The sequence below is a fragment of the Pelobates fuscus genome, chromosome 3 (assembly GCF_036172605.1).
Source record: "Pelobates fuscus isolate aPelFus1 chromosome 3, aPelFus1.pri, whole genome shotgun sequence".
Lineage (NCBI taxonomy): Eukaryota > Metazoa > Chordata > Amphibia > Anura > Pelobatidae > Pelobates > Pelobates fuscus.
In genome coordinates this window covers 178550173-178563087 of record NC_086319.1, presented here as the reverse complement: position 1 = coordinate 178563087, position 12915 = coordinate 178550173, and the positions used below count along the sequence as shown (strand labels likewise).

The window sequence follows — 12915 nt, the reverse complement described above, 5'->3', positions numbered from 1 at the left end:
AGATGGTTGTAATTATGGTGTGTGTGTGTGAGTGTGTAAGGAGGCTGTATGCAGTATTGCAATAGTAGGAATGCTGCTTGTGATAACTGTAGGGAGGCTTTGTGTAGGGAGGCTGCATGTTGTTTTCCATGTGTGGGGATGCTGCTTGTGGGATTGTGTGCATACAGTGAGGCTTCTGGTGATTTAAGTGAGACTGTTTGCAGTGCAGTATGTGAGTTGAGACAGCTGGTTGTGTTGCAGTGTGTGTGGTAGGGGCTGTAGTAGGCGTCTGGGGTTTACTAGGGCTGTAATGTGTGTTTGTATGGATAATAGATATTAAAGGGACTCTCCAGTGCCAAGAAAGCAAACCGATTTCCTGGCACTGCAGGTCCCCTCTCCCTCCCACCCCCCATCCCATGTTAAAACCCCTTCAGTGACTTACCTGTATCCAGCGTCGATGTCCCTCGGCTCCTGGTCAGGATCTGCCCACGCTGCCGGGGAGACCTAATGCGCATGCCGCGCACGCACATTAGACCTCCCCATAGGAAAGCATTGAATGCTTTCAAATGGGGATTTCAGCAACGCTGGAGGTCCTCACATAGCGTGAGGACGTCCAGCTATGTTATAGCACACTTTTCGTGTTCTATGAACACGGAAGTGTCCTCTAGTGGCTGAGGACTTAACCCTTCAAGGTAAATATTGCAGATTATGAAAACTACAATAATTACACTTGCAGGGTTAAGGGTAGTGGGAGTTGGCAACCAGACCACTCCAATGGGCAGAAGTGGTCTGGGTGCCTGGAGTGTCCCTTTAAGGCTGTGTGTGTGGATAGTAGCTGCAGTGTGTGCGTGTGGGGATATGGGCTCTAGTAGGTGCAATGGGGCATAGGGACCGTAGTAGGTGCATGGGGAGATAGTGCCTGTAGAGAATGGAAGAGTGATAGGTGGTATAATGGGTGCAGGAAGGTATAGGGGCTGTAGTGGGTGCAGTGAGGGCTGTGATGGGTGTAGGGATGGATAGGGGTTGAGATGGGTAAACGGGGCATTAGGGCTGAGGTGGGTGATGGGGGAGATGGGTGCTGAGGTGGGCATGGGGCCCAGGTGGGACCTAAGGGAGATGGGTGCTGAGGTGGAGCGGGGCATGGGGCTGAGGTGGGTGCTGAGGTGGAGGGTGGCATTGGAGATGAAGTGGGTGCTGGGGTAGATGGGGGGCATGGGAGATGAGATGAGGTGAGTGAAGCAGGAGATGGGTGCTGAAGTGGGTGGAGGGAGGCATGGGGCTAAAGGAGGTGGGTGCTGAGTTGGAGAGGGGCATGGGAGATGAAGTGGGTGCTGAGGTGGAGGGGGCATGGGAGATGAAGTGGGTGCTGAGGTGGGTGGAGGGGGGGCATGGGAGATGAAGTGGGCACTGATGTGAGTTAAGGGGGAGATGGGTGCTGAGGTGGAGGCGGCATGGAAGATGAGGTGGGTACTGAGGTGGGTGGAGGGGGCATGGGGGCTGAGGTGGAGGGGGCATGGGAGATAAAGTGGGTGCTGAGGTGGGTGGAGGGGGCATGGGAGATGAAGTGGATGCTGAGGTGGGTGGAGGGGGCATGGGAGATGAAGTGGGTGCTAAGGTGGATGGAGGGGGCATGGGGCTGAGGTGGAGTGGCATGAGATATGAAGTGGGTGCTGAGGTGGGTGGAGGGGGCATGGAAGATGAAGTGGGTGCTGAGGTGGGTGGAGGGGGCATGGAAGATGAAGTGGGTGCTGAGGTGGGTGGAGGGGGCATGGGAGATGAAGTGGGTGCTGAGGTGGGTGGAGGGGGCATGGGGCTGAGGTGGAGGGGGCATGGGAGATGAAGTGGGTGCTGAGGTTGGTGGAGGGGGTATGGGGCTGAGGTGGAGGGGGCATGGGAGATGAAGTGGGTGCTGAGGTGGGTGGAGGGGGCATGGGGCTGAGGTGGAGGGGCATGGGAGATGAGGTGGGTGGAGGGGGCATGGGGCTGAGGTGGAGGGGGCATGGGAGATGAGGTGGGTACTGAGGTGGGTGGAGGGGGCATGGGAGATGAAGTGGGTGCTGAGGTGGGTGGAGGGGGCATGGAAGATGAAGTGGGTGCTGAGGTGGGTGGAGGGGGCATGAAAGATGAAGTGGCTGCTGAGGTGGGTGGAGGGGGCATGGGAGATGAAGTGGGTGCTGAGGTGGGTGGAGGGGGCATGGGAGAAGAAGTGGGTGCTGAGGTGGGTGGAGGGGGCATGGGGCTGAAGGAGATGGGTGCTGAGGTGGAGATGGTTGATTTACATACCTGCTGACTCTGACAGGCTGCTCACTCAGTATATTCTGCAGGAGGAGAGGAGAGGAGGAGGCAGGAAGTGATGTCACTTCCCCTCTCCTGGGCTCCGCCTCCTCCCCTCACACGGAGCTCCGCGCAGAGAGGATGGAGGAGACCTGGCAAGAGCAGGATTGCTGCCAGGTCTCAGTAGGTGAGGGGGAACACATATCATGTTAATTGTGCCTCTCTGGCTGGGGAGATCTCTGAACTCCCCCGCCAGAGAGAGTATGACTGTTAAGGCAGCCGGGCCCCTGACTGCCTCGGGCCCTCGGTCCATGACCGATCTGCCCGAGTGGTCAGTCCGCCCCTGGCCTTTATCAAGTATCTTTATCAAGACTTGATAAAGGCTCAGAGATGAGTCGAAACGTTGTCTCCACTTCCTTGTTTCAAATAAAAAGACTGCTTTTTAGAAGAAACCTCAGGTGTGCCTGAAATTTTAGTTTCTTCCATTTGATGTATTTTGGTGACCGACTTCAATCCCAAATGTATTCTGATTGGCAAAAGCCGCAGGACAGACAATCAAAATACAGCTTTGATTTCCAGTTGGTCTTATTTTTTGGCACTAACTCTGCAAATATTGTTGCCTTCTTTTTAAAAAAAAATGCAAACTTCCTGCAGCAGTATCATGAGTAACAAGATGCATGATCTGTATATACATATATGACCTTCTCCCAGTGAGCTAGCCTAAATTAAAAGCAATTTATACTAAGACATTATTGTTTAAAGTGTTTTCTGTCTCAATGAAACTGAATGGTTTTCTTGACGTCATTATCCATAGTATTTTTAATGTGTAGAGATCAATCTACGAACAGTCCTTGGATTTTTTTTTTTTTTAAATCATTGTTGGCAAATATGGGACTGGTTATTTAAGAATGTGCATTTACATTTGAGTTGTGTTGAATGAAATGGTCTGACAATGGAGCCTACGTAGCTACTGTTCTTATACATATGTAAAAATGTCCATATTGATCTTATTGCAAAAAGCCACATTCTCTTTCTTTTCTTTTTAAGCTCTCCTTTATGGATGTCCCTGTCGTGTATCCTTAGTTCCATTTAGAACATCAATAAAACTAGACGTTTTGGCTTTGTAGTAAAGTAGATATCAGTTGATGATAGATGCAAGTTACGTGGCCCTTCTTGTATCACAATTAACTCTATGTAGTTTATTTTCAAATAACTTAATTATAGTAAATTGAAACTGCAAAATATTACATTAAAATAGGTCATATAAAAAAACGATGCATCTCAGCTTAAGGCATAGCTTGGCTATTTCAGCCTAAGGTCTGCAGTTTGGTTTTCAAGTTACTGCAATTTGATGTTTGGTGATTTAAACTCCCATGAGTTCCAGGGAAACAAACATCTGAATTGACAGCAGATAACACTAGGAGCATTGGTGTCTGCCTTAATTAACTCTTTGAATACCAGATGAATGCATAATGCGTTGAAAAAGCTATTTTGGCTTGCTCCTATGGAACTCAAATAATTACTGTTCGGCCTCTGCATGCCTCCTAATGTTGTTTCCAAAGTAAATTTATGTCCAAGAGTGGTGGGAAAATTAAATGGCTTCCTGAGAACCTGCTGTTTAACAAGGCAAATTCACACTTTATAAAAACCCATGGAATAATAGACTATATATATCTCTCACATTTAAATCTTGCCAAATGTGGTGTTATTGATGTACATATAATGGAATGTAACTAAATAACTAAACGGGGTGTATCCACTAAAAAGTGAGGTAATTGAACGTTGACTTGAAAAATGTCGAATTGGAAAAAGTCCATCAGTTGGACAAATTAGTTATGGTTTTAAATCTATTCAGTTCTTCGCTACATTTTCCAAGTTGGTTCTTACATCATAATACCTCACTTTTTAGTGGATACACCCCGTTTAGTTGTTTTTTAAAGGTTTGTAGGATGCCTTAATACATTTACATTGGAAAATTCTGAAAATGTGTTTATTTCAGTATTTAGGTTCGATGCTGATAAAAGAATTAAGAGGGACTGAGTCTACACAGGACGCTTGTTCAAAAATGAGGGTATGTTTACCATAACATAATAATGAAAAATGGATTCCAGTAGTTATTGCATGCTATTGAATAGAGTTAGAATGTGCTGCACAGTCAGTAATATTCACAGGGTTCTTTTTTTTTATTTGAACATTGTGTGAACAAGGGAAATTTGATAGAAATCACAACTGGAACAATTAAAGTTGGTAAGGTAATGCCAGTTAAAGCTAGAATTAGAATACAGAAGGGTTCCTTTCTGGTAAGTAATTCTATTTATTCTGTTTAAAATATCAGTAGACAAATCAGAAAAATATATATAAATTAAATCCTATTCCTACTTAAAATGTACTTTTGTCTGATGAAACACTTTCTCAAAATGCAATTTTATCATGTTATACATATAATTTGACTAGCACATCCTATACATTACACCTTTTATTATTTATGATCCACACACTGAAGATGTCTACTAAATCTCTATTTGCATATTTTTAAAATTTCCCCAAATTAATGCATTTAGAATTTCTATATCTCTAGTCTTCTCAAGTGAAGTCAGTTTGTATCAGGGAGTTAAACATTTGTTGGGCACATGTACCATTGAGAATACCGTATTATTTATATCAGAAAATGATAGTGGACTCGCTTGACATGTAACTATTACGCTGGGAGTAAGCAGGAAGTGTTCTAAGTGGCAAATATCTCTATGCTGCCCATTTCTATGTCTGTAAGCAGGAAATCTGTGTGTGTGCTCACTCTCAGGTAGAAGGGAGATCTGTGTGAAACATATGTTTGTACTTTGTAGCTTTTGATGGTACTTGGGGCCCTAGAAACTGAAAGCTAATTTCAGGTCATGCTAAATTAATCAAACTGTGAATGAGGTCTTTTTCAAACTTTAGTAAATATTGTGTTTTTTCTGCAGTCATTTTTACAAATCAGATCCCTGTTGTGACAAAACCCCTATTTTTGCCAATATTTTGCATTCCCAGGAGCTATTCTCCTCCTCAGTTCGGGAACCCGTTTTAACTCTGATTTCTGCATTCATCACATTCGGTATTACAAGGGACCACCCCCCTTGCTCATTAAGTACAAAGAAACCGCAAGATTTAAGTGCTCTCTCTGTGTGGCCGCCGTTAGTATAACCAAACGGCACGTGGTGGAGAAAACGGTGGCCATCTTGTCGCAGGAAAGCAGGCAGTGGGACTTGGTCATCGAGCGAACAAACGCTGACATGGAGCCAGGGGAACCATTCACCTTTTTGTGCATTTTGGAACTCCCGACGGTGACCGACTGCTACCTCTAAAACTATGGAACTATTTTGGGCAGGCGTCTTATCAGTCAAAACTTCACCCCAGTGGTGATTTGGCTGCGTTCGTGGGATCTGGGCGCTTTTTGGATATGTTGGGCACTCAGATCCAGGCTATCCGGGGATGTATAAACTATGGGGGTTCCTTCATGGGAAATATGGATTTTGTGTGTTTTTCATGTTTTGTAATTTTATGCTTAGTCATGGTGACATGGCATTTTGGGGACATATTGTGGGTGTGTTTATGGGAGTGTCATGGGCGTGTTTACAGTGTCCCTGTATTGTATAAAAGCAGGCCATTGAGCCTGGATTAAGCAGCTCGTTTTACCCTTTCATTAAGTCTAGGCTAATGTTTGGGGGATTGGGAGCTCTATTCACTATTATATCACTATTTCGCTGGAACTTGGGAGCTTCTTCACAGATATACTCAGTCTGGAGTATTGGAATCCGTTACATTGGTGGCAAGTGGTGGGATTCAGCTCCCGAATGGATGTCCCGAACCGAAGGATAAGTGAATGGCTTAGCGATACGAACGGCTTAAACGAATGACATTAAAAGATTTACTGGAAACTCAAGGCAAAGCGACAAGTAACAAGCAGAAATCCACGTTATTTACCAAACTGATACAGACCAACAAAATCAGTAACATGAAATGGAGCACCTGGAGAAAACAGAGTTCCAAAAGGATGTGAGGTGGAGCGTATTTTGGGGCCCAATCCATCGCAGGACATCATCATGCAGGTCATGGCGCAAGCAGCAGAGGCACAGAGAGCTCGGGATTCAAGGGCAGGATCGCTGCAAGGGGATTTTCTAGCCTCCCCAGGATTACATATGGGCAGCCACGAAAGGTGAACTATGCTGCCTTCAAAGCATTCACTGACGGTGAGATGGATATTGATAGTTACTTTCAAGACTAGCGTCAGTGTGCTTTGGAGAGCCTGGAAAAGACTAACTGGGCTGCGGTCCTCAGCAGCAAGCTTTCCGGTCGAGCAGCTGAAGATTACAGAGCGGTACCTGACGAGGAGATACAAAATTATGAGAAGGTAAAAGAGATATTGTTGGCCCCATATGCAGTCACAACAGAGGCGTACCGGAGAAAAGCCTAGTTTACGGCGGCCATTACCCAACAGCTCTGGCATAGCTGCAGGGTAAAGCCCATTTTAAGCTCCCCCTATCACCCACAGATGAATGGACTCTGCGAATGGTTCAATGGCAGTCTTAAACAGATGCTGCGTACGTTCACAGAGTCCTGTCGGAACTGGGAAAAGTTTCTTCACCACCTACTGTTCGCATACAGGGCAGTCCCTCAGAAGACAACCGGATTCTTCCCCTTTGAATTATTGTATGGGCAAAGAGTCCGGGGACCCCTGGACCTTGTAGGGAGGGAGATATGGGAGAAGCAGGGACCCCTATCATGCCCTGTGTCCTGGAACTGCGGGACCGACTGCAAGCTCTAACTGAGTCCGTCCGAGAGAGCTTGCGCGTGGCCTAGCAGCGCCAGAAGCATTGGTACGACCGGGGGACTAAGGACCGCATATTAGAAACAGGGCAAAAAGTGCTAGTGCTGAGGCCCACTAAAACCGACGAGCTCCAAGCTGCCTGACAGGGCCCCTTCAAGGTAGCGGAGAGGATCAACGACACTGCCCATATAGTGGTGAAGTGCTCAGATGAAAGGATCAGAAAGTCCTTTCATGTGAACATGCTGAAGCCTTTTCTGGAGAGAACAGAGGAGGTGTCCGCCGTGTGCGCTTCTGCCTTTGAGGATAGCGAAGGCTTCTCTTGCCCAATATGCTTCCGACTGCCCCCGTGGGGGTAGAGCAGGTCAGTTTAGGGACTGACTTAAGCACCACTGAGAGACAGCAAACCTCCCAACTACTGAGGGAATTTCGCGATATGTTTCCCTTCCTACCAGAGTGCACGACGCTGGCGGTACACCGCATTGAGACCCCAGGTCAGACACCCTTCTGGCAGCAACCATATCGCATCCCCAAAGCCGTTAAGGAGAGCATGCACAAGAAGATTCAGGACACGCTAGGGTTAGGAGTCATAGAACCCTCTCAGAGTGCTTGGGCTTCCCTGGTAGTTTTGGTGCCTAAGCGGGATGGTACGACCAGTTTTTGCATCGACTACCGCAAGCTCAGTGAGCAGTCGGTTACCGACGCTTACCCCGTGCCCCAGGTAGACAAGCTGTTAGATCGGATGGCAGGAGGGAATTATTTGACCACTATCGACCTGTGCAAACGGTATTTGCAAATCACCCTGGAGCCTGACGCTATTCCTAAGTCGGCATTCGTCACCCCATTTAGCTTGTACCAGTTCAATGTTATGCCATTTGGGACGAATAATACCCCCACTATATTAGAGAGGATGGCGGATCGGCTCTTGAAGGGATTCCAGGACTTTGCATGTTCATGTCTTGACGATATTGCTATCTTCAGCCGCACATGGGAAGCCTACTTAGAGCACATCTCGGTAGTACTCAAGCAGATTCAAGCCACCAGTCTGACACTTAAGCCAGACAAATGTCATGTAGGGATGGCAGAGGTCTAGTACCAGGGGCACAGGGTGGGCTCCGAAAAACAGTTACCCGAGCCAGCTTAAATTGAAGCCATAACCCAAAAGGCCCCAACCTAAAACAAAAAAGCAAGTAATGCCGTTTTGGGGGAAGGCAGGGTATTACCGGAGGTTTGTAACGGACTACAGCGCTATAGCGAAGCCCCTTACCGACCTCACCAGAAAGTATTTACCCAGGCAGGTTTTATGGTCCCCAGAGCATGAGGACGCCTTCCTGAAGCTGAAAGCGGCCCTGAGTGAGGCACCTGTATTAGCTGCACCAGACCACACTAAAAGATTTCTCATTCATACAGATGCCTTAATGTTTGGACTGGGAGCCGTATTAAGCCAGGTTGGGGTACACGGAATGGAGCACCCAGTGGCACATCTGAGCAGGAAGTTTTTACCTAGGGAAGTCAGTTATGCCACTGTGGAGAAGGAGTGTCTAGCCCTGGTGTGGACACTAAAGAAACTTGTATGGGTGCTCCATGTCTGACCACAAACCCCTGATCTGGCTTAACAGGGTAACCAGAGATAACCCCAGGCTGTTGCGATGGAGCTTGGCACTCTAGCCTTATAACTTCACAATGCAGTATTGACCAGGGAAGCAGAATGCCAACGCAGATGGATTATCTCGGCAGACGGAACTAGAAAAATAACCACCACTTGACTGGACATCCTCAAAGGAACTCGGAGGGAGCTATGTGACAAAACTCCTATTTTTGCCTTCCCAGGTGCTGTTCTCCTCTTTACTTCGGTAACCCGTTTTAACTCTGATTTCTGCCTTCATCACATTCGGTATTATAAAGTACCGAACACCGACCACCCCCGGCTACTTAAGTACAAAGAAACCACAAGAATTAAGTGCTCTCTCTTTGTGGCCATCTTGTTGCACGAAAGCAGGCAACGGGACTTGGTCAATGCAAACACTGGTGAAACTATGCGAACGCCTGCTTCCTTTCGCGACAAGCCAGGAGAGCGCTGTTTGGTAGGTTTGTTCATATGGACCCCGCGAACAAACGCTGACAATGAGCCAGGGGAACCGTTCACCTTTTCGTGCATTTTGGAACTCCTGAACGTGACCGACTGCTAAGTCTAAAGCTATGGAACTATTTTGGGCAGGCGTCTCGAGAGCAGTCGGTCAAAACTTCACCCTGGTGGCGATTCGGTTGCGTTTGTGGGATCTGAGTGCTTTTTGGATATGTTGGGCGCTCAGATCCAGGCTATCCGGGGATGTATAAACTATGGGGGTTCCTTCTTGTGAAATATGGATTTTGTGTGATTTTCATGTTTTGTCATTTTATGCTTAGTCATGGTGACATGGCATTTTGGGGACATTTTGTGGGTGTGTTTATGGGAGTGTCATGGGCGTGTTTACTGTGCCCCAAGCATTAGATCTTACTCTGACATTGAAAACCAATGTATTTGCCAAAGTATCAGAATATCACTGGCAGGGCCATTTGCTGGCATGGGCTACTAATGTGTAACAGTAAACAGGACCTGCCATGATCCTAGGTCCATAAGTACTGTAGCAGGTTAGATGGACAGCATAAATTTGTGTAAATACTTGTTGTTGGATAGGGGGGGAAAGAGCAAAAATGCTGGAGATGAATGCTAGAGCCATCAAACCGGTTTTAACTGTAACAACCTTTAACCCCTTAAGGACCAAACTTCTGGAATAAAAGGGAATCATGATATGTCACACATGCCATGTGTCCTTAAGGGGTTAAATGTGTTGGATTTAAAAAAGAAAATTCTGCAAGTAATAACCTATATTTTTGTAAAGATTAGAATTCATCTTTGGAAAAAAAAAAAAAACCTGCCTAGTGTCAGGTGTTTAAAGATAATCAAAATAATGCACTTCTTGTAAAACCGCAAAGATTCATTTGCAATACACATAGCAGAGTTATTCCACAGTGATATCTCTGCTCTGCAGAAGACTTTGGTAAATGTCAGTGTTACAGACACATCGAAGTGCAGGTCATTCTGGGAACTCTAGTGACTTTGAGAAATGAACACAATAGAACACTACGTTGAAAAATCAATGCTTCTTCTGTCAATTCCAGTGTGGAGTTGAAACGTTGGTCCTTTGATATTCCTTGTCTATCAAAAATGCTATAAATGAATTGATTTTCGTTATACAGTTTCACACTATTGCTTTCATTTTTCACAGCTTTGACGAATAAATGTCCATCGGGTTTATCAAGCCCAAAGATTTAATAAAAGCTACATTCATTGCCAGACGATTCTTGTTTTATTGAACAATTGCAGGAGGCTCTTCATTTCTTCCCATAGTACAGATCCCTAGAGCGTTCTTCTTTTTTACTTTTTCAAAAGATTAATTCAGACAAATGAACTTGATTAGTCCTTGAGTATTAAAGACTTGGTCCCATTTACAATATGGAGCAGCAATGTTGCCCCCCTTTTTTTATCTTATGGTGTGATTATCACCATTTTCATACATGGCCAGTTAAATCGTTAAGAACAGGCCCCCAAGCGTAGATCACATTAAAGATCTAATGGAGATTCTACAATGAATATTACATTAGTTCTTTCCTGAAGTGCAGCACACAGGGGACATAGTATTGTAGGATGTTTGGGGTGGTTTTAAAATGGCCTGACTTTGATATGGAAAAATTAAATAGGGCTGTCAGTACCTCGCTGGAAATGTTACCATTTTAGACAAGTTCTGTTACAGACAATATTGAGTATGTGACTAATATTAAGCTTTGTCTGGGGTAATTCCCTGGGCACTTTATTGCCAGTTAATAAATTCATCCTTTTTATTTGGCCACACATAATAAAGAAAAACTGTGCTGATAGGTGTGAAGTTGACCTGTAGAAATAGCTTTTAGAAGCTCCACTGTATGCAGGACTATGATTTTGATTCCAATCTATCAGCAAATCCCAATCAAAAATTATCGAATGGATTCAGCCAGTATTTTTTATCAAATTTTGACTGCATTTAATGCCAGGTGAAATTATAGCTGTTCAAGAAAAATCCTCAGATAAGTGTGCTTTGGAAGCACATTTATCATTTTTTTTTAAGGACTAACGTTGTTAAGAAAGAAAGTAAAACAAAGCTTATTGGAAGCTTTTGGTTTCAAGTGCCATGGGAATCGAGGGGGCTTTAATTTAAACAGATGGTGAATAGATCACTGTCATCGTCACCCTCCCTCCTCGTGCCCCCATGGTGAGGCTCTAACTAAAATAATAAGGTAGAGGAAGACATAGTGTTGCCCACACTCACCCACCTGTGGCCAGCAGGTAGGGGCTATCATTATAATAAAGCACGGGGACCTAATGTCCCCTCCATCTCCCATCTGTGGGGGCTATAATAATGATAAAGTGGGGGGGGGGACTTAGTGTACTTCTCACCTGTTGACAGCAGATGAGGTCTACAATAATAAAGCGGGGTGAGGGGAGGGGGAGGGGAGTTACTGCCCCAGCCCGTGGATGGTGGGTGGGGGCTAATTATAATAAAAAATGGCAAGGACCTATTGTCCCCTTGCTAAGCCCCCGCCCATGGATGGCGAGTGGGGGATATTTAATTAATAAACAAGAGACCTAATGCCACCCCCACCAGGGGGCTCTAATAAAATTTATCTACCCACCCAAATAACTGTATGGGGGGGAGAGCACAATTCTACTGATACCTGTGGAAAAAAGGTATGTAATTAATACTTACCATTAGATGTCTTCTGTCTTCTTAAAAAAAAAATATTCTGCCCCCAAAAAGACCTAGAAAAAAATCCATGCACTCCTGTCGCAGCTTTCCACATAAGTTATGAGGTAAGTAATACTTGCCTGTCAGAACACTTTGATTAATTGGTTATGCAGGCTTAGTCTAGATTGGGACCTGAATGGGTGAGCATGGCTTATTTATTCGGTGCTGCTTTTCTTTCTATTTATTTATTTTTTTATCTGGTCTTTATTTTTATTTTCAAGGTTGCACCAGGCCTTTATGTTTTTTTTACTTGACCTTTTTATTGGGCTTGAGAACTTTTAGGAAGAAAGAAAGCATCTAACGGTATATGTTGAGGTTTTTTTTACAGGTATTAGATTAATTGTTGTCCTGCCCTCACTATAATTAGGATGAAGGGAGTAGATAGGGTACTTTTATTTGGTAAAGGGTGGCTAGTGGCTTAGGAACCTTTAGCCACCCCAGGGGTGAATGAGTGACAGTTTCAGGGGAGGAGGACAATGGCATGTCCACTCCCCCGTATATATATTTAATGAGAGTTGCCACCCATGGGTGGGGGTTTAGGACATTAGGTCCCCCTGGTTATTATTATTAAAGCCCCCACTGACCTCCCATTTATTTTCATTATATGTGTCAATCAAATTTATTGGGAGAAAAACAAAATTTTCACGAATTCCGTAAGCATACGGTTCACAGTACAACAAAAGTTAAGGTACATGTTATGAGCAAATACGTTCTGTCCATTGCTAGGACTGCCTATGAGACAGGTTTTCAACCTAGTAACTACCTTTCATCCGTGATATTATTATTCTGATGTGTGTTCCACTTAGTACGAATGGGTCTGTGGGCCCGACCTATAATCCCCTGTCGTGTTGGCTATCTCAACGTCTGTTCGTGACGCCCGTGCATCTGCTTGGGAAAATATTCTGCTAACCCTTAAGGTTGATCAATTGTAGGGATTGCACTGGGCATCGAAACCCCCACCCCCAATAGATTGTGTTTCGGTTTTAGTAGCTACTTGTGGGTAGATGTAGTTGTCCTGCCCCTACCGGCATGAGTCCG

The 12915-nt window shown here is 45.2% G+C and overlaps 1 protein-coding gene across 4 annotated transcripts in view; it reads left to right on the top strand.

Annotated features, from left to right (window-relative positions):
* The window catches only part of ANKS1B (ankyrin repeat and sterile alpha motif domain containing 1B), a 188704-nt gene that overhangs the window by 155965 nt on the left and 19824 nt on the right, over positions 1 to 12915 (top strand). For all 4 annotated transcript variants that reach the window (XM_063447781.1, XM_063447782.1, XM_063447780.1 and 1 more), the window contains one exon: positions 4253 to 4324. In XM_063447781.1, coding sequence (XP_063303851.1) covers positions 4253 to 4324 — 72 coding nt within the window. The remainder of the gene's footprint in view (positions 1 to 4252; positions 4325 to 12915) is intronic.